Source organism: Bufo gargarizans, chromosome 3, assembly GCF_014858855.1.
Source record: "Bufo gargarizans isolate SCDJY-AF-19 chromosome 3, ASM1485885v1, whole genome shotgun sequence".
Taxonomy (NCBI): domain Eukaryota; kingdom Metazoa; phylum Chordata; class Amphibia; order Anura; family Bufonidae; genus Bufo; species Bufo gargarizans.
Window position 1 is genome coordinate 110,257,280 of NC_058082.1, and position 18,808 is coordinate 110,276,087.

Sequence of the window (18,808 nt, forward strand, 5' to 3'; positions counted from 1 at the left end):
ATAGTGTGACGTCACTCCACTTACAACTGCGGCCCCCGCTGTCTCCCTTCAAACACCTCAGCCACCAGCTGCGGGGCAGTATATACACCGGGCAACAGACACAGCACCTTCCATGGTACACAGACAGACAAGACACGACACTCCCTGAGAGGGATGGCAGTCACAACTGGACTCTACTCTTGACAGCCTTTCCTCCCAAGGGGGAGACACAATCAGGGCGCCAACTTATGTCCTTCTCGGGCTACCAACTGAGGGGCAGTATACTCTCCCTCAGGCAGGGACGGGGACTGTCCCATGAGTTTGACCACTCGACACAAACGAGACAAAAACAACCGTCACCTCCCCCCCCCTTTTTTTTTATTTTTATATATTTTTTATTAGTAATGCATCATCTCATGCATGTTATATAAGAAGCAAATACAGGATGCATTGTTTTTTCAAGTACACGTCAAAGACAGAATCAAGTACACAGTAGTTGACATAGTTGAAACATGACATGTTCAAGTAAAAGAACATAGGAAACAAATTCCCCACCCACCCCTCCCTAAAGGATGTCTGCACCCATTCCTCCCCTCCCAACTACAAATTCAGATGTGGGTAATTTCATGAGGACGCTACCACTGGACAAGAGCCCTAAGTCCGTACTTCTAATTTTCCCTAATTGCCTTTTAGCAGAGCCTTAGAGTACCACTCTGTGTATTTGGGCACCTTCCCCTTTTAACCACCAAGCAGAGCTCATCCCTGTGCAGAATATTTCCCCTGGCTCCCATGTCTGGTCTGCCAGCCCGGGACCAATCCCTCTGCCACCGCAGGCAGAAATTATTATAGCCCCCATCTTGAGCCCCCCCCCCCCCCCCCAGGGGAATTCTCTTGTGCTTGACACGAAAACGCAGGAAAGAGGTTTCCACAGTAGAGCAAATCTTCCTTCTCAGTTTAAGGTTCCAAGGACTCGAGATTTAAACATCAGCCGAAGCTGCTATTTACTGTGTAACATCAACCAGCAGAAATATTACCACAGCACGGCGGGGTAAAGCAAGAGGCAGGCAGTTTTGTCTCTGGGGCGGCAGTTCCCGTCCTCAAGTGTCATCCACTGTGCTCCAGGAACCCAAACCTTCTGCTACCGATGCTACCTTCTCTTGAGCCCCACGTTGGGCGCCAAACTGTTAAAGATGCTCTCAATCAGAGCCAAATACAAATTGTCTTAATCCTAGGATTTTACATCCATGGAAGAAACCACACTGACACCATGCAAGGGTCAAAGCAGTTATTTATTACAGGAAGTTAAGCAGTTTATAAGTACATCAGAGGGGGGCATTCCTCTTGAGGCTCGAGGCATTGTTCCATTGGCTAGAATACAAAATAAGAAAAGAGAACACTTGGCATCTGCGCATTGTGCATTGTTTTACAAACTTTTGTATGTAACCGATGTAAACATCTAAGTGCAAGCACCATATTGTAATGTCTTCACATTAACAGCAGTACAGCATACGTCCTATGACACATCAGGGAGGAGGGTCCTCTTGGATAAGGTGAAACCTTTGTGCTTAGTCCCAACTTCAGTGAATAAGGCGTTCTTCGTAGAGCTGGAGGATATAGGGGCCATCTTAGTTGATCAAGACTGATATCCACATCTCTATCGCTTTCTTACCAGAATTCCAGAGGAGCATGTATGGCCTAGAAGTCTCCTCACACCGATTTAAGGCGCTCTCCTCTTAAGGAGAAATAATACCCCATAAAACCTGCATTGTTGAAATGGAGGTTAGGTCGTATGAGGTTCGGGCTGCTACGATTTCTCCCCTTTTACTTTACACTGTTTAGATTGCATGCTGTCTTATCGGCATGTCAGAGTATGGAGTGCTAAATTCCATTAAGTCAGAGACCACATTACTTTACTTTAAACTAAAAGCAACTACACCACCAATGAGAAAAATCTCACTATCTTTTTTGCGGGGCCACGGAACGGAACTACGGTTGTGGACAGCACACAGTGTGCTATCCACATCTTTTAGTGGCCCCATTAAAATGAATGGGTCTGCATTGAAATGAACGGATGCAGACCCATTGATACGGATTTTTGGGTGGACCCTAATTTGACATCTTTTCGAAGGCTAATATGGCACAGTAACGGAGGCTCTTGCTTTGGTCAATCATGCTTTTTTAGTCTCAATATACTCCATGGGAACAAATAAGAAGGCTGTGTTAATATTACTGCCTCTTGTATTAATTTCATATGAAATTCAGCAAACCCAAATGGAGACGAATGGGACAGTGGTGAAAAAAAGTAATGATCTGCCTCTAGATATACTGTATATGAGCTAAATGATGGTTGACATAATCTATAACTAAAATTGTTGCTACATGTGAGTCTGCGGCCGCAGATATATACTTGTGGTTTACAGTTGATTCCAACAGGGACGGCTTTCAAAGCTAATCATATATAGCACCAAGGACAGAAGTTGTCAACTAACCTGATTTGTTTTTATGAGGAGGTGAGTAGTAGCCTGGACAGAGGGGCGGCTGTGGATGTAGTGTTTCTGGATTTTGCAAAGGCTTTTGATACTGTCCCTCATAGATGTTTAATATGTAAAGTAAGGTCTATAGGCTTTGGAAAGTATAGTTTGTGATATTACAGAGAATCAAGAGCACTCCCGCGCTCCCATACAAAAAATCCACCAACCTCCAGTTAGAGGTCCGCTGCACAGTGTATATAACGGGCTTTGCTGCTGCTGCCACCCAGGATACAAAATTGATAGAATGTAGTTGCCTTATGGCATGGGTGTCAAACATGCGGCCCGCAATGAATATCTTTGCGGCCCGGCAAAGATGCAGCATCGCAGACTGCTATGTATGAGCCGGGAGAGAGGAGGGGCTGGAGTCCGTAACTAGGGGCGGGGCCCGGTGCAGTCACTGTACTCTTACACCGGGCCCCGCCGCTCACCAAAGTATTTATAAATGTGAATCCTTATCCTGTTATTAAGTTGAACTAACGCTGCCCTCTCCCATGTTCCCATGTCCCCCTTACTTAAGCTTCAATAGCAGGCAGAGAGGACAGCAGCAGTAACGTCACTCACTGACGTCGAGCGCCTGCTCCGCCCACTTTATGAATGAAGCAGGCGGAGCAGACGCGCGACGTCAGTGAGTGACGTTACTGGTGCCGTCCGCTCTGCCTGCTATGGAAGCGTGTTCGTAAGTGCTGTGGGGATACAGGGGAACATGGGAACATGGGAGAGGGCAGCGTTAGTTCAACTTAATAACAGGATAAGGATTCACGTTTATAAATACTTCGGTGAGCAGAGGGCCGGTGTATTGGGGGACACTGTTATGAGGGGGATCTGTGGATGACATATAGCAGTGTCATCCACAGATCCCCCCCCCCATAACAGTTCCATCCACAGATCCCCCCACCTCATAACAATGCCATCCACAGATATCCCACCCCATAGCAGTACCATCCACAGATATCCCACCCCATAACAGTTCCATCCACAGATCCCCCACCTCATAACAATGACATCCACAGATCCCCCATAACAGCACCATCCACAGATCCCCCACCCCATAACAATGCCATCCACAGATCCCCCCACCCCATAACAATGCCATCCACAGATATCCCACCCCATAGCAGTGCCATCCACAGATCCCCATAACAGTGCCATCCACAGATCCCCCATAACAGTGCCATCCACAGATCCCCCATAACAGTGCCATCCACAGATCCCCCATAACAGTGCCATCCACAGATCCCCCATAACAGTGCCATCCACAGATCCCCCATAACAGTGCCATCCACAGATCCCCCATAACAGTGCCATCCACAGATCCCCCATAACAGTGCCATCCACAGGTCCCCCATAACAGTGCCATCCACAGGTCCCCCATAACAGTGCCATCCACAGGTCCCCCATAACAGTGCCATCCACAGGTCCCCCATAACAGTGCCATCCACAGGTCCCCCATAACAGTGCCATCCACAGGTCCCCCATAACAGTGCCATCCACAGGTCCCCCATAACAGTGCCATCCACAGGTCCCCCATAACAGTGCCATCCACAGATCCCCCACATGACAGTGCGTCATCCACAGATCCCCCATAATAGTGTCACGCACAGACCACCATTAATTCAAAGCCCACCAAAAGCACAACTTTTGGTTAAAAATATTTTTTTCTTATTTTCCTCCTCAAAAACCTAGGCGCGTCTATATATATATATATATATATATATATATATATATATATATATATATATATATATATATATATATATATATATATATATATATATATATATATATATATATATATTATAATCATTCCTCCTTGGTGGTTTTATCGTGAATACATTTTCACTTTTTGATATTTGTTGATTTATTACCTAGTTGCCACGTCGGCTTGGTCTTGCGGTTTAGCTGGTTTCCTAGTAACCACAATATTTTTGCGAGCATCATTACGTCATAACGACACCTGCGGCTTCCCGTTCCCGTTTTTTTTTTTTTTGATGCGGCCCACATAAACTTAAATTTTGTTTTTTTGGCCCATGTTAGCCTTTGAGTTTGACATGCTTGCCTTATGGTATAAACTTACACTGGCGCTGGTAGGTAGAAATATAACAGATTGAGTACAGTGGCTAGATAAATGTTCCGCTATAATAGAGAATAAGTATCAATTGACGATGCGGTTAAATAATCACCGCGGTGGTAGTTACTGGTGGTAGATCTAAAAAATTAAGATACTTTATTATAACTGGCTGTAAAATTCAAATAAAAATCATTTTTATTAATGTTAGTTAAAAATTGAGTAAGGGATAATTCATCACCGCACCAAATAAAAATAATATCAATAAAACGCTTCCAGAGGACCAGACCCGCACCGAGCTCCCCATTGGGGAAGATGGTAAGCTCCTCCCATCTCCCCACATATAGGTTAGCGAAACTCTGTGCGAATCTGGTCCCCATAGCGGTCCCCCATGTCTGTAGATAGAAATCGGGGCCGTATTTAAAGTAGTTGTGCTCTAAAATCAAAGTGATACAATTGCCGATGAATTGTATTTGATCCTTTTGGCACCTTGCTGTCTTTATTTAGGAAGTATTCTGTGGCTTCCCGCCCTTTACTATTTTCAATGATAGTGTATAGGGAGGTTACATCGAGTATAACGAATATAAAATCCGATTGCCATTTGATTCCTTGTAAGATTTGTACAATATGTTTTGTGTTTTTGGTAGGCTTGTAGTTTTTTTTACTTGGGGTTGTAATGGCACAGCCACATATTTAGATAAATTTGCCGTAAGGCTCTCAATCCCAGAAATGATGGGCCTACCTGGAGGTTTATCTATCTTTATTTTTGTGGATCTTTGGCAAATAGTAGAAGGGGATCCTAGGATTCTGGTTGTTAATGTATAGCGCCTCTTCAGTTGATAAGATCCCATCTCTTTTCCATTTATTACTCAGTACACTTAACTACTTTTTGAATGTTTCCGTAGGGTTCATAGGGAGTTTCTTGTACGTTTTGTGGTCAGAGAGTAATCTAATAGATTCTGCATGATACTTTCTTGGCTACAAAAACAGATTTACAACCTACAATAGATAAGATAAAACAACTAAACCGTAATCTTCTACTAAAAGAGAACAAACACGGAACAGATTTGATAACAACAAATATAAAGGAAGAGGACTTTAATATTCCTCTTATTACTAGATACAGTACAGGAGCAGGGAATTTTAGGAAAATCATTAGGAGTTATTGGGACATCCTAAAACAGGATAGTGTTTTATGGGTGATAAAATTCCATCAAAACCTAAATTCATTTTTAGGAAAGCCCCAAATTTAAATATCCTTATCGCTCCATCTATCAAGTCTAATAGTTTAACCAATAGGACCAATTACAATATAATGGGTTTCTCCCCCTGCAAAACATGCCGGAATTGTAAAATTACCATAGACCATACAAAAAAAAAAAAAAAAACATAAAAGCTTTAAATACCTTTCAAATTAAAAACTACATTACTTGCAATACGAGAGGAGTGATTTATTTTATTAAATGTCCCTGTGACAAATTGTATATAGGTAGAACAAAACGGTTACTAAAAACCAGGATAAGCAAGCATGTTCCAAATATAATTTTAAAAAAATTAAAAATAAATTCATGGACATCCCTTATCTAGACATTATCAACAACACCATGCAGCAAAATTTCGGGGCTCTATTTTTGGAGGCTTGGAAAAAGTGATAGAAGACAAAAGGGGCGGCAACTTTATCAAAAAAATGTCCAGAGCGGAAAGCAGCTGGATATTTAAATTAAACAGCCTCGCCCCCAATGGACTCAATCATGAAATCAAACTTTTTGCCTTCCAGTGAATTTGCATAATCTGCATATTGGAGCCGCCTTGGAACTATCCTTTGGGTTCTTTTTCTCTCCCTGTGTGTAATAAGAGCAGGTGTTGCTCTGGCAACCAGGACGTCTATATAACGCCCAGACTTGAAGTGTTAGACCATCCCTGATGAAGGAGCACGACGGCTCAAACGCGTCGGATGAACTTTGATCTCTGGGAGCACCAGTAGTACTTCGTGGTGATGTCACACGCACAGAAGATCCTGGATGCCGAATCTGCAGTCTGTTCCCTCGCACCACACAGCTACCGGCCGGAGCAGTGTGAATGCTGGTAGGTGAGCAGTGAAGATTTGTTTTCTCCACACTTCCCTGCACACAGGAACGGGAACTGTGTAAGCATCCAAAGGACCTAGATCGTTTTTCCAGCTCACATCTAAAGAAAAGGTAACTACCACCACGGTGATTATTTAACCGCATCGTCAATTGATACTTATTCTCTATTATAGCGGAACATTTATCTAGCCACTGTACTCAATCTGTTATATTTCTACCTACCAGCGCCAGTGTAAGTTTATACCGTAAGGTAACTACATTCTATCAAAGTACAGTTTGTAATTGGATTGAAAACTGGTTCAGGGTTCAGTGCTGGGCTCTTTATTATTTAATTTATTTATTAATGATATTGAGGATGGGATTTATAGCACCATTTCTATTTTTGCAGATAATACAATGCTATGTAGAACTGTACAGTCTATAAAAGATGTCCATGTACTACAAGCAGCAGACTTGAACGCTCTAAGTGATTGGGCATTAACTTGGCAAATGAGGTTCAATGTGGACAAATGTGAAGTTATGCATCTTGGTAGTAATAATTTCTGTGCTTCATATGTCCTAGGGTATTTAACACTGGGAGAGTCACTTGTAGAGAAGGATTTGGGTCTCCTTGTGGAGGGTAGATTAAATTACAGCACACAATGTCAATCAGCTGCTTCTAAGGCCACCAGGATATTGTCATGCATTAAACGAGGCATGGACTCGTGCGGCAGGGATGTAATACTACCACTTTACAAAGCATTGGTGCTGCCTCATCTGGAGTATGCAGTTCAGTTCTGGGCACCAGTCCATAGAAAGGACGCACTACAGCTGGAAAAAGTACAGAGGAGAGAGACTAAAATAAGGGGCATGGAGGGTCTTGGTTAGGAAGAAAGATTAAATGAATTGAATTTATTTAGTCTCGAAAAGAGAGGTCTAAGGGGGGGACATGATTAACCTATACAAATATATAAATGGGCCATACAAAAAGTGCGGTGAAAAACTGTTACATGTAAAAAGCGCTCAAAAGACAAGGGGGCACTGCCTCCGACTGGAGAAGAAAAAGTTCAGTCTTCGGAAGCATCAAAGCTTCTTTACTGTAAGAACTGTGTAATAGACTTCCTCAGGACGTCACAGCAGGAAGTGGAGAATAAAAAAAAAAAGTTTAGATGAATTCTTAAAAGTAAACAACATTAATGCTTATGTAAACGTGTAGAAATCAGAGTCTCAATTCCTTCTGGGATTCTCATCCCCACCTATCGCTTGGTTGAACTTGATGGACTTGTGTCTCTTTTCAGCTGCATTAACTATGTAACCAGTAAAGTGAGGTAATTGTATTCCTCCAGTTTCTTATCACCTCTCACTGTCAATTCTTCATTTACCGACAATCCGGAAACTATATGCAATCATTAGTTTGGGATCATGATAGAATATATATATATATATATATATATATATATATATATATATATATATATATATATATATATATATATTCTGTCAGCTGATGTTTTAATCATTCTTTCCTTATTTTTCTTTTTGCACTTTTTGTTTTTGTATATATGTAAATAAAGGGTAAGTTTTAAACCTAATGTGAGTATTTTTGGCGATCTAAAAGATCGTTGGGCTTTCAGTGTTGACATAATCTCAAAGCTAATATTGGTATAAAAACTGCCACTCTGTATATCAGATCTCAGTGGAGGAGTACCACTTCTCTGTAATAGGTGTATTTGCACTGTGCAGTACAGAATCAGGCTTTATAACTGTTATATTACATGTAATTGAGGTAATGGCTGCTATGATGGTGTTTTAACTCTTGGCTTGAGAAAGTTATTGGGTAGAATAGAAATAATCTGATGGGTATATCAAATAAAACAGAATCTTGTCTCTCAGATCTCAATATGTTCGGTATCGAAAATACAAATGCCATTGCCTTTTGAAAACTTGGAAGCATATGTAGCCTGACAGCTATATCTATATCTTATGCCTATTTCCAGTGATTTATAAAATGGCAAAGGGAACTGGATGTGAAATGTGACTTTTCTCAGATCCAAGAAATACTCATTAACCCCTTCCCAACATATGACTTAATAGTACGTCATGGTAATCGGGCAAGCACCGGAGCGGTGCATGCCAAATCACTGCAGGGGCGACGCAGTCCCTGATATCCGCTGGCATTGCTGTAAAAGCCGATGCAGACGGATTAACACCTTACCTGTCAACGCTGACCACGGCATAGAAGGGGTTTGTGGCCGGTGAGGGAACCCATCGGGTCCGTGCTGCTGTGGCGGGGACCCAATGGGTGACAAGGAAGCCTGATGCCGTGCAGAGGCTGCCCAATACCTTGAACAACATCGGGACCTGCCTTCTACAGGGGCTGAGGAGATCAAGCCCCAAGCTAGGTCTCCTAGGCAACCTGTTAGTGCATTACTGGATTGCAGAGGGGATCAGACCCTCAAAAGTTGAAGTCCCACAGTGGGACAGAAATAAAGTTAAAAAAAAAATGTTTGTAATTAGTTTCAAGAAACAAAAATGCCCCTTTCCTCTGATTTTATAATAAAAAATAGGGGGAAAAAAAGGATAAAACACATTAGGTATCACTGTGTCCATAACAACTGGCTCTATAAATATATCACCTGATCCAATCCCATCCAATACACTATAAAAAATATATAAATAGAAACGATGAAAAAAAATGCCAATTTTTTTGTCGCCTAACATCGCATAAAGTGCAACACCAAGTGATCAAAAAGGCATATACCCACCAAATTAGTACCATTCAAACAGTCACCTCATCCTGCAAAAAATGACACTACCTTAGACGGTCAAAAAAGAAAAAGCTATGACTATGGAGATACAAAAACATTATTTTATTTTTTATGTTTTCAAAAATGCTATTATGTAAAACTTAAATAATAAAGTATACATATTGGGTATTGCCACGGCTGTAACATTCTGCTCTATAAAAATGTCACATGACTTAACCCCTCAGGTGAACGCTGTTAAAAGAAATAAAAAAAACTGTGCCAAAACAACACATTTTTTTGGGGTCACCTTGCCCCATAAAGTGTAATAATGAATCATCAAAAAATATATGTGTGTGGTTTACGATCACAAACTTATCAGTTAGACACCCCTTCCTAGCTTCAAGTTTTCCAATCATTGTTGGCTAGGCGTGTACATATGATAATGTCGGTGATATCATTGTATTACCCAAAATGCATTTCTGCTGTTGGTGTAATGTTACTCATTTACCCCTAGGGGACACTATTACCTAAGCCAGGCATGCTCAACCTGTGGCCTTCCAGCTGTTGTAAAACTACTCCCACAATGCCCTGCTGTAGGCTGTTCGGGCATGCTGGGAGTTGTAGTTTTGCAACAGCTGGAGGGCCACAGGTTGAGCATGCCTGACCTAAGCTATTAGTATCATCCTAGTAAGGGTTAAATATCCGAGTTTGACTTTATCTCACATTCTATGCACATGACATGTGGAACTTTAAATCAGAGCTGAGGGATTAATTTTGGCACAAAACCAACTAAAACAGACTTTGTGGTACCATTCTGATTTCTCACTCTCAAATTTGTTACAGATAATAATATAATGAACCTTGTTCTCTCAGAGATATGGGTCTCCTCTGTTACACCAACGGGAGATTGATGGTTAGTTCAAATAACACATCTTTCCCGGAACAGAGACTCGTTAACTAAGTCCATATTTAAACTGTTTTCATCATACTCTAGGAATGTTTGCGTTCCTATTGAGAAATATATATCAACAGATACATTAATAGTCCTTTAATACGTAACAATATAAAACAATAAATGTCTTATTGATTTTCTTATACAAAAACTAAGGTTGATTATAAGTGTATATAGATATTACAGATTTTCTGCTTCATTAATAGATGCCAAACTGTAGAGGTAATTAGCACCAGCTGCATCCTAGAAAATATCCTTATCTTAGTAATAAATCCATAAGGAGACAAGAATGCCTTTTCTCAGACTGGTACATCCATGAGAAGAAATCTTATGAACAGTGTCCTTTCCATGAACTTCTCTCGGCCATCTTTATAATATAAAACATGTAACAATATGGTCTCTTATAGCAGGGCACGACAAATCCCAGGTCGCCATGGCGACCAGGAATTTAGTCTTGGCGCTTGGTCGGGCTATTAGTGGGCCCGTTTTCAAAGGTGCCCGGGCAATGGGTGCGGAGCTGTCGTTCTGTCCGGAGGCAGCACCGTTTGAAACTGCTCAGTCACGGCACACAATAGCAGAGATGCTGGCAGCAGGGAGGGGAGGGACTCTGGAGGAGTGTAATCTGATCCTAGAGTGGAAGCTGGCTTCTGCCAGCCCCTCCCCACCCACCAACCAATCAGAGCTAAGGCAAGCACTAACAGCTCTGAGTCTGAGTCACTGACACAAGTACAGGGAGTCTAAGAAAGAATCAAATGAGTCACAGGTTAAAAGAATCTAAAGATCCGACTTGGTTAGAGACTCATTCGATTATTTGAGTTAAAAGAACAGTCAGTCATACTCTAGAACAGTTTACACTGAGGCTGTCAGCTGATGCAGTGATGAGATTAAGGGACAGCAGCAGAGAGATGAGAGAAGTGACAGGACAGAGTTTAGATTACAGTTTGAATTAACCCTTTAGGATCAAATTGGCTTCTCAAGGAGATATATATGTCAAAGGCATCCCTTCTTCTGTCTTCAGTAGCTATATAACTAAGGGTACTTTCACACTTGCGGCAGGACGGATCCGGCAGACTGTTCACCCTGTCGGATCCGTCCTTCCGCTGTTTCCCCGGACCACCGCTCCGTCCCAATTGACTATAATAGGGGCGGAGCTCCGACGCAGCACGGCAGTGCATGGTGAAAGGCCGCCGGACTAAAAGTACTGCATGTCCAACTTTTTAGTCCAGCGGCCTCACTGCGAACTGCCGTGCTGCGCCGGAGCTCCGCCCCGTCCCCATTATAGTCAATAGGGTCCGGGGACGGAGCGGTGGTATATGTAACATGGTATACAGCATTATTGGGGGGGAGCACTATGGGGGAACCTACTAGTGGCTTTATGACGCAGCTCCGCCTGGTTCCTAACTTTTTTAGCTGGCTCCTAGATTCCAAGGAAATTTGTCAAGCCCTGTCTTATGGGTCTAATCAAATCCACTATAATTAATTAGGATATTTAGAGAAGTGTTATATAATTATGAAAAGGCACAACAGGTAAATCCATTCAACTTTTTTATTTATTTTTATTTTAACAATAGGATCCTCCCTTCTCCACTTTCTCTGCACTTTCTCCAACCCCCAAATTTCAAACCCCCTGTTTTTTCTTATAGTGGGCTGATACTGTGTGTTTCCACACCTTTCTTAATGTTACGAATGTGTTCTTGCACACGTGTTTATTTTCTCAGAGTCCTTCCTACATACTGGAGGCCACATGGGCACTGATGTGAATGTGTACATAGAAACCACAAGTTGCCATCACAGACCTTGGCTGAAAAACATCTCAAAAGGTCAATTAAAAAGGATCCACCGTAATTGTATTGATTCACAAGATTATGATAAAGTACATTAATTGAACATAGGTTCCTGGAAAATGGATATAAAAGGATTCTTAAAGAAATGTAAGGAGAAGGTGGTAAAAGAAGATGGGGGGGGGGGGGGAAGGAAAAAAAATTTGAAGTGAAAATGAATTTTTGTGAAGGATGAGGAGGAACGAAGATTAACTTTTATTACACAATACAGTAGTAATGCAGGTCTGATATAAAAAAAATGCTATGTAAAAACTGGTCAGTTTTGAAAAATGATCCGGTTTTGGGGGGGGGGGGGAGTAATCCTAAAAATAAAACACTATTTCTTTCAGAAAAGCCCCACATGTTAAAGATAAATTGGTCCACAGTTTTTTACCCATTAATCAACCAAAAAAATAGAAAACGCCAATTCACATGGTTTGGTTTCTGTGCACCTTGTAAAAACCACAGGGTAAATGAACAAAGTCAAACGGAGGAGGTTACTTCTAGAAGCAAAGGAACATGTTTTAAAATAGAACTGACATGTGAATGTATAGGGGTGATCTACATGCTGAGTGCCCATGTGGCCTCCAGTATGTAGGAAGGACTCTGAGAAAATTAAAAACACGTGTGCAAGAATACACTTGTAACATTAACAAAGGTGTGGAAACAGTGTATCAGCCCACTATAAGAAAGAAGGATTGGAGAAAGTGCGGACAAAGTGGAGAGGGGAGGATCCTACTGTAAAAATAAATAAAAAAGTTGAATGGATCTACCGTTTTGGGCACACTACAACCGATTGGATTAAATGTGGAGTTTGATATAAAGACCTGTTTAAAATGAAAAATGGTATAATGTATAGCTTGAAGTCTAATATCAAGACCTGTGTAAAATGAAGAACGATAGAATGTATCATTTAGAGTTGCGTGCGGTCTTTGGGATATCTCTAGATCGCTGAAGGATTGGTGGGATTGCATAACATGAACAGAAAAGTTTGAAGTGTGTATGGGACTTAAATTCTATGTATGTGTAATAAATCCCCTGAAGGAATGGATAAGACGTTTTGTGGTGATATGCTAGACAAATATAAATTATCAGGTTGAGAGGAATACAGAAAGTTTTGTCATCTATTCGCTATTTATTTATTTGGATATGAAAATGCCAATTAGATGTTTTGTGTTGGGATTTGTATGTTGTATAAGGGATAATATATGAAATCGGAAGTTTAGTTTAATTGAGTTTTTAGTAGCCATATTATGTATTAAGAATGTTTCTCTAAGGAGCTTTTTATTGACAACGCCCATACCATTACAAAAGGGTGTGTCTCAGTTCAGTATAGAGTTGCCCCTGACGAAGCGAGAGCGAAACCCGGGTCGGGCAGGTGGAGGAACTTGATGCGTTTTTATGTAATTTTATATGAATTTATCTGTTTTAAACTTTGTAAGTATAATTTAAAAAAAGCATGATTACTAGAACATCTACGGTATTTCACTATGTCGAGTTGTCTTGTATAATATCTAGGAGACTAAGAGATCGACTGAAGTGGAAACCCGGACTTTAATCCAGTGACAGATCGCTTTAGAAATATACTGTCTGTGTGCCTTTGAACACTAACCTCTCCATTGATGCTTCTGGAGCTGCACGTTTTTTTAACATATCTCCCATATTTGGTTTGGCTGTGATAAAATTTAAATATGGGGGATTCAGCCCGCTCAACCCCTAGCAGGTGTAGATTGCTAGGGCGAAATACAGATACAAACGCAAAAACACAAAATGCAATCGCACTCTGCAACCAGCACTCTGCCCTGCCTTTATGCTGGATGTTGAATAAGGCATTGGTGTACATTTTGGCCAAAGCGTAATAAGCCACTCACCACGTCAAGGTTGCCTTAGTGAGTGGTCCCTAACACTAGTTCCTACCTTTTATTGGCCATGACAGCCACGCCATAGCAATCTGCACCTGCTAGGGGTTGTGCGGGCTGAATCCCCCATATTTTTTCTTTGTAGTATATATTGGAGGCGTGGCGATCTCCATGCAGTCATGCACACCTGACCAGTTAGTATGCCCTGGAGGCTGGTTTTAAAGTCAGTATAAAACTGAGTCTGCTTATATAGCACCTACCAGTAGCCATTAGGCTCCAGGAGAAGTATATAGTGGGCTCAGCATGCATGTTGGCACTTGCATCCCTGGATCCGATGAAAGCTGTAATGGCACCGGACGGGGTTAAAAGCAGAGTGTGCTTGGCGTGCATGCTGTACCTACACTCCCTGGACTTTGTGTGGCTGTCATGGCCCATAGAAGGTAGGAACTAGTGTTAGGGACCACTCATTAAGGCAACATTGACGTGGTGAGTGGCTTATTACGCTTTGGCCAAAATGTACACCAATGCCTTATTCAACATCCAGCATAAAGGCAGGGCAAAATTTAAATATACTGGTCCAAAATGGAGAAAATACTGATATTCAACTTGAATCAAGTATGGTCCCTGTTAGATCGCTGATTGTTCTATATTTTGATTAAAGGGCATTTGTCAGATTTGTACCTATGGATCTGGTTGACCGGTTACATGTGCACTTGGCAGCTGAAGACATCTGTGTTGGTCCATTGTTCATTTGTGCCCACATTGCTGAGAACAATGAAGCTTCAATATATGCAAATGAGCCCCTCTCTACAACTGCCGCGACAGATGCCCTTTAAGGCAGCAAAGTCATTGGTCCCTAGAGATGGTCCTTGTGATAGTTTTCTTTGTTATATTCCAAGATTTGGGCTAGATGGAACAACTTTATTGGTTCACATAATATTGCAGCTCTTATGGTTGCTTGTGGTTCTTTTTTTTTTAAATCCTATATAATATATAGTGATGTGCAGCCTTCAGTAAACATTTTGACATGCTCTCCAATGAATGTTCTTTGCCATTGTTCGTAAACCCTTTGTTATTTCTGGATTTATTTTTTATTTTTTCTCTGTTTTTGAAGATATAAAGAAAATAAATAATTGTGATTCAGGATAAATGTCAGTGTCTCTTTGCTTGCCTTTCAGTCCAGTTTCAGAGTGGTGGGCATACAACTACATTTACCATTAAGGTCCGTCATCCCATCATCCCGAAGCTATATGATATGGGACCGAGTAAATGTAAGTAACATCGTATATTATAGGTTAACATGTACGTACCTGTCATCTGCAAGCAGCACGTTATAGAGCAGGAGGAGCTGAGCAGATTGATATATATTCAGTGTGTATATTGCATTAGATTTCAATCTTTGCTCACTATGGGCATCAGTCTAGTGGGCAGTCCCAGCAATTTTTTTTTATCGATCCTATGTTGAAAGGTGGGTCCTCCCACTGGACTCATAAGACTAGAATAAGCAACATTGTAAGACTAAATATTATCCCATCCAACAAGCTTCTGCTCTATAACATTTGGCCAGCAAATAGACAAGCATGTTCAACATGGCAGGGTAACTTACCTTTTAGGCTACCCATGATAAAGTCTGGCACTTCTGATCCTCCTTTAAAAAAGTCTCTAGTCTCAGAGTTTCAGTGTAACAGATTTTACAAGAATAAGAGATTGAGTGAAAAATAGAAGTGGCGGACTACGTGCACAGACAGCTAAACAGATGTGCTGTCCCCATCTTTTAGCGGCCCCATTGAAATGAATGGGTCCGCACTCTTTCCTCGAAATTGCAGAACAGATGTGGACCCAGAACTACTGTTGTGTGAATGCAGCCTCATACTGATGACCTATCCTCGGCTTACCAAGCAAAGCTCTGTACATTGTATAGCTGATGTGCTTGGTAATGCAGCTCAGCCCATTCACTACAGAGGACAGGTCATCGGTATAAAAGTCTCGGAAAACCACTTTCACTTTAGCTTGCTGGAACGTAATGAGGGAATTATCAGCTGTCAGGAAATGAAGTCTGGCTGATGGAAAATAGTTTCCTATTGGATTATTAGTGGATTAAAAGCAGGCCGTGAATGGTAAATAATGAGGGGATTATGGTGCATTACTAGATGTAACCTCAGCAGTAAATGGTCTTGTGCTGTTTGGCACATGGATTATTTGCATGGGGTGAGGACAGTTTGTTTATCTCATACGTGCTTCTTTCCAATGAAGTTAGATTTGACTGTTCAGAGGATGTGGGAATACAGTGATACCCTTAAACGCAGCCACTTGTCCCTGCGGTATGTCAAGTGTTAGCACTCGAGATGTACAACATGGAGTATGAATTGTGAAATGTAACTTTAGTACAAATGTATTGAACTGCTTACATACATTACAAGGAATCTGCCACCAACCTATGTCCCACGATCGTTTTTCACTTTCCCCAATAACCACTCTGACTCAGCTGCGGATTTTAATAGGCCACAGCAGCCGTTTTTATTATTTACATCTATACAGATTATGAACATTACCGACGAAGGAAGGTCCTCGAAGCCTAAAATAATAAAATCCCATATAGGGGAACTCCACCTTGCCTCCAGCCGTTAAACACCAGCTAGGAGGCACCAACCTATGGACCCCTTAAATCCGCCACCAACCAAGGGAGTCCAGCCCCAACTGTAGGGCCCTTCCCTCTTTGGCAACCTGGCAACTTCGAGGAACTCCCACCAACACGCAGCCTTGAAACCTTAAGCCTGCGTGTCCCTCCACATAAATACAGGCATCTTAATGCACCCTTGCAACCCCAAGCACCATAAGTCGATACCCACAGCATTTAAATTCACCTAATCACCCCTCAAAAACTCACCCACCCCTTGTTCCAATTACCGATGCCGAACTACCACGGAACCGTTCCGAGCCAAAAACCTATCCAACGCATGATTCAACTTGATTCTGGCCTTGTTAATTTTTTCCACAGACCAAGCCTCTCTCCACACCTTCCGAGGCACTATGTAAGACCAAACCCTCAACATCACTCTCCGACCAAGCGATCGCAGCTGTGCCGCTGCCCTCAAGGCTCGCCAAAACACACAAGAATGGCCTAAGATCCATATGAGAGCTGATGAGGAACCTGAAAAAAAAAAACGATAACAGGAACACACTAGCACCACCAAACATAAACCACCATAAAATATCCTAAACAGAACCCCCCCCAACCCGTGACCTACCCAGCTGGACATAAGAGCAGAATCTCCTTGATTCCCAACGGCCAATTTTATGAATAACTTCCTTTCCCAAGCCTTGTTGAGCCGCTTCCGTAGCCGCCCTTATCCAGAAAGAATAACCTGTATAGTCTCTGGGATCCACCCCCAACAACGACAGCGTTTGACGCAAAAAACTGCAACAAACTGAAAACGAGACACTCGTCCCATCTGCGTGAACCAACAACGGTTAACTCACCTGACGCCCAACGACCTCCTAATCTGCTAAACACTTCACCGGACACACATCACAACCTGGAACAGAAAAAAGAACCACACGACAACCTCTACCTTCCACATCAGTTTTTGACCTCCTAAACCCAAATGCCACCCTGTCACCATAAAGGTCGACATCTTCCCCAAAAAACCCACCCGGACGATTAATACTCCCATTAACTTATTACCCAAGCCGAAGAGCTCCAAAAAAGGCCAACGCAAATGCTAAGTGAAATAAGACCTCAAAGTTTGAATGACACACTATCCCCCAAATATGACAATACCAAAAAATTAAAGTTCCGTGCACTGAGCCCACTGTTTGTCCCGCCGCCAAAGGAACCCCAAAACCTGCAAATACTGACTCCAAAGTGTGCAACAATAACTAACAGACCCCTGAAACAGGAGGGCCCAAACACAAAAATTCATCCAAATAATGGATGGACCGGCCACCTGAAACGTCAACCTCACCCACTCCAGAAACGTACAAAGTTTCATAATATGCGCACGACAGCGAAAACTCCATAGGAGGGCACAGGTCCACGAAATAACCCCTTTCTGGTAACAACCCAACAAATGCATACTCTCTGGATGCACTGGAAGCAAGCGAAACGCCGCTTCCACATCCACTTTCTCCAGCAATGCCCCAGTCGCCGGACCTATTCCACTTCCGCATTAGAGGTATAGACCACAGCACAAAGCTCTGGGTCGATAGTCAGTGACCGATGTGCCACGCGGGAATGGTGAATGAGCCTAAATTTATTCGCCCTTTTTTTTTTTTTTGGGGTATCACCACTACACAAAGTGGTGATGCCCTTAAATCTGCAAACTGACCTGCCGTCCTACAGGGGCACTGCAAACTGACCTGCCGTCCTACCCAATTGCACCTACTTTTCCAACTTATTAGTAACCACCCTGGGATATTCCCTCGCTGACGGCAAATTCCTGACTCCCAAAACTGCTTTTTACAGATGTTGCTCTCCTTTTTGCAGATGTTAAGCCCTTTGTAAACTTTATTTTTTTTTTGTCATTTATTGCCCTTTTTACAGTATCTGTAAGCCATGGTGGTGGTGGGGGGTTAATTTTAGCCGTTTATGCTTGTTACCTGAAGGAATAAAAGTTTTAGTGCAATTACTCAATGTGGATTTAGAGCTCTCCCATTTATCCTCAATATTATTATGTGACCGTAGCTGATTCCAGTCTATGCCCTGAAATACTGCCCTCAACCCAGGGAAATTAGCCTTTTTAAAATTCAGTGTTTTTGCTCTGCCTGACAGTCTGCGTCTTATAGTTTA

At 42.0% G+C, this 18,808-nt stretch overlaps 1 protein-coding gene across 2 annotated transcripts in view; it reads left to right on the top strand.

The window, feature by feature from the left end:
- B4GALNT1 (beta-1,4-N-acetyl-galactosaminyltransferase 1) overlaps window positions 1-18,808 on the top strand; it is a 199,932-nt gene that overhangs the window by 150,740 nt on the left and 30,384 nt on the right. For both annotated transcript variants that reach the window (XM_044286578.1, XM_044286579.1), the window contains exon 7: window positions 15,198-15,290. In XM_044286578.1, coding sequence (XP_044142513.1) covers window positions 15,198-15,290 — 93 coding nt within the window. The remainder of the gene's footprint in view (window positions 1-15,197; window positions 15,291-18,808) is intronic.